At 41.0% G+C, this 3196-nt stretch overlaps 1 protein-coding gene across 5 annotated transcripts in view; it reads right to left on the bottom strand.

Moving 5' to 3' along the window:
• Window positions 1-3196, bottom strand: part of RHBDL2 (rhomboid like 2) — an 11765-nt gene that overhangs the window by 1123 nt on the left and 7446 nt on the right. For all 5 annotated transcript variants that reach the window (XM_006031905.3, XM_025213573.1, XM_025213572.1 and 2 more), the window contains exons 5-7: window positions 2227-2327; window positions 1564-1624; window positions 927-988 (exon numbers count right to left, since the gene is read on the bottom strand). In XM_006031905.3, coding sequence (XP_006031967.1) covers window positions 927-988; window positions 1564-1624; window positions 2227-2327 — 224 coding nt within the window. The remainder of the gene's footprint in view (window positions 1-926; window positions 989-1563; window positions 1625-2226; window positions 2328-3196) is intronic.

Here is a 3196-nt window from a genome sequence, read left to right as displayed (position 1 = left end):
AAGAGCCAGAAACGTTAAAATAACTTGTGCTCCCCCTACTGTTTTTGCAACCAGATACCAGGCTCTAACAAGATTATGTGATTGCTTCTTAGAAAAGGAGACATTTATCAATATTTATGATGGAGAGATTCCAAAACAATCATTTTAAGATACAGTTCAAAAGGCAGGTTTGGTTTGGCAATATTCCTTCCACGTTGATGAATCATAACAGAGCTTTCACATTTTCAAGCATGTTAAATGCAGATGAATACAAGGAATTAACGCTGTTGCCAAGAGATACATCCATCCTGGAGCAAACACATCATGTTAACTACAAGCGCGTGATGTGTATTGTCACTCAGTGTGGGCCATGACCATCTGCCATCTAAACCAAGAATCTCTAGCAGAACATGCTAGTCCTACTGACCCGAGATCTTTAATTTATACTCGCTCACGATCCGTAACTGAAGTGCAGCTATTCAAACTAGAAATAACCAATCTTATACAATGCACGATACCAATTGTCACCCTTGCGACAATTAGCATGGCTGGAAGTCAAAGCTCTTATTGGATGAAATCAAAGCAATGGATGTGTTACAACTACTGAATTAGATATGCTCGTGTCTCAAGTTTTCCTGGCTTTCACATCATCCTATAATTTCTTTAGATTCCTTGGGAATTGATGGATGGTCTCCAAAAGCCAGGAAAACAGAGTTCTGGTGAACGAAGGAATTGTAATTTCTCAAGTTTACCGTCAACCAATTTACCTTTGTTCATCCCTCATTTGTTTCTTCAGGAAAATGAAATGCCAATGTTTTAATTAGGAGTACTTGTTTTGTTTCTACTCAATTCCAATACTTGATAGTCTGTAGTCAATGCTGTAACACTAAGTATGCTTTCCTAGGGCTTGCATAATTCCAAATTATGTTTCTTAAGAATGCACTTACTTGTGGTCCATTCACAGGGGCTATAAATCTTCTGTAGAGAGCAAATCCAACATCTGTTCCAACTAAGAAAACAAAACAGAGAGCCTTGGATTGGTTATTCGAATTGGCAGGCTTTTTTAGAGCAACATCAAAACAATGGGTTTAAAACAGAGAACCACCTTTCAGGTGGTACCCAGAACACTAATATACAAACTAGAGTCTGCTTCACTCAGAATTGAAAGTCAAATTTTGAGTGAAATTCAGCATCTTAAAAAAGGCAGACTGGATAAATACTGCTGTCTATTACAAGATTCTAATTCTGGCCAAAGTTGGCCCTGCTAGAAGGAAGCTATTCAAATCAGTATTTTGTAAAGCATCATGCACAGCTTTGTACCATACATTTAATATTTAGAAGTGCCAAAGACACAGAACAGTTTAAGACTCAGATTTATTTATACTTTAATTTAAACAAAATGCAAGAAACGCACTGAATTGCACTGAATTCAGATCTCCAGCGAAACGCGAGGGGAATTAGTAAGTCCCTGACCAGTTGGTATTTTGGGCTCCAGGTGGGAATGTGTCTATGCATGAGTTTAATAGTGTATTTATTACATACAGTCTTTATCCTGACAGACCAAATTAATGACATCAACGTTACCTATAGACACGATGAAGACCAATCTGAAGACACCAAACAAAGGAATCATTTCTCTGAAGTTCTTGAAGAGAGAGAAGGGGGGGGAAGAATGATTAATCCATTGCACAACAGACAGACAAAACTGTGTGCAACAATATATCTAAAGACACTAAGACATTTCCACATTCCTACAACACCTTTCAAACACTAATATAACAATTCTCATTTTATAGCTGGAGAATTTGAACCAGAGGGAAACAGCTATGCCTGAGTTCAAACAAGTTTAGAACGTAATCCAATAGGCCGCGGTTGTTCTCTTCTTTCACATAATTTTTTTAAAGCAAAAGCAACAGTGTCCTTCCATATAAATCAGTGAAGAGTTACTAAAAATATCCTCTTATCCGAGTGCTGTATATCTGTCTGGCAGCTAACCATTTCTGAAACACTCCTAATGTTAAGTCTGTCTCTAGCCCTAGTTTTCTTTGCTGATAAAGGAAAATATCTATAAAGCTTTGATTCTGCAAGGTCACACCCAGATCAACACATTCAAATCAGACTGTACCTCTGTAGCGGTTCTCCCTCAATTATTCTTCTTTGGGGAGCAACATTTGAGCTTTTTAAACAAAAAAGCCTAAGTACTAGAAAGTATGGATACTTTTTGTGCATTATTAGTCATGTCCTTACCACTAATATGTTCATAAAGTAGCCTCCAATCAGGGCGTAGACTCCTCCTGAAGCCCCCACCAGAGCCCGCATGGGATCAAAGACTGAGCTGGCCAAGGAACCTGAAAAGATAGAACCATCTTTAGACTTCAGATCCTTGTGCCAACTTTGGTGGGATATGATCACAGTCAGCCATACTGGAAGCTAAAAATCACAACAGACAAGTATTTTAAAAGGTACTAGATCAGGGGTGTCCAACCTTTTTGAATGTGGGGCCGGATCACGAACTTTTTATCACCCCGTGGGCCGGCGAGCCATATTCAAAGACCTCACAGGAAGTGGTATCACATCAAGAAGTGATGTAAACCAATGACACTGCAGAAAGTGACAAGGAAATGGGTCTAAATAACCAGTTCAAAACTCTCCCTCTATAGCATCCACCTCTGCCACTGTTCGGGACAGGATACTGAGCTGGATGGACCACGGGGCTGACCAAGCATGGCACTTTTTATGCTCTTATGTTCAGAAGCTCTTATGTTCTTTGGCTGAGCTTCCAAACTATGGCTGAGATTTGCAAAAAGGGGTAGATAGGCATGTTACAAAGTTGTCATAAAGGATTTGGAGCCCTCTAAATTTCATTCATTTTAATGGAAGTTGGCCTTTTGACTCAGCTTTGAAAATCTCAGCCCAAGGTGCCAACCAAATAAGTCAAAATATATTTTGCATTTCTATGCAGTGCATCTATGTGGGGCTCTCCAAACATTTCATAAACATGAAATGAACCTCAGGATGAGCCCAGCCAGAGCAGCAGGGGCTCAGCTGCACTTTCCCCCTGCCCGCACTGGTCAGTCCCGAGTGGCACATGGCTCCGCCACCGCTTCTGCTGCCTGGTGCCGACCCGAGCGGGTCTGTCCCATCTGGAGCAGCACGCAGCTGAAGCTGGCTTCCCACGTGCTACTGGGGACGGGAGGAGCCCAGCCGGGTCAGCACC

The sequence above is a fragment of the Alligator sinensis genome, unplaced genomic scaffold (assembly GCF_000455745.1).
Source record: "Alligator sinensis unplaced genomic scaffold, ASM45574v1 scaffold1123_1, whole genome shotgun sequence".
In the NCBI taxonomy this organism is placed as follows: Eukaryota; Metazoa; Chordata; order Crocodylia; family Alligatoridae; genus Alligator; species Alligator sinensis.
The sequence above is the reverse complement of the archived record's forward strand: the minus strand, read 5'-3'. Positions and strand labels throughout refer to the sequence as shown.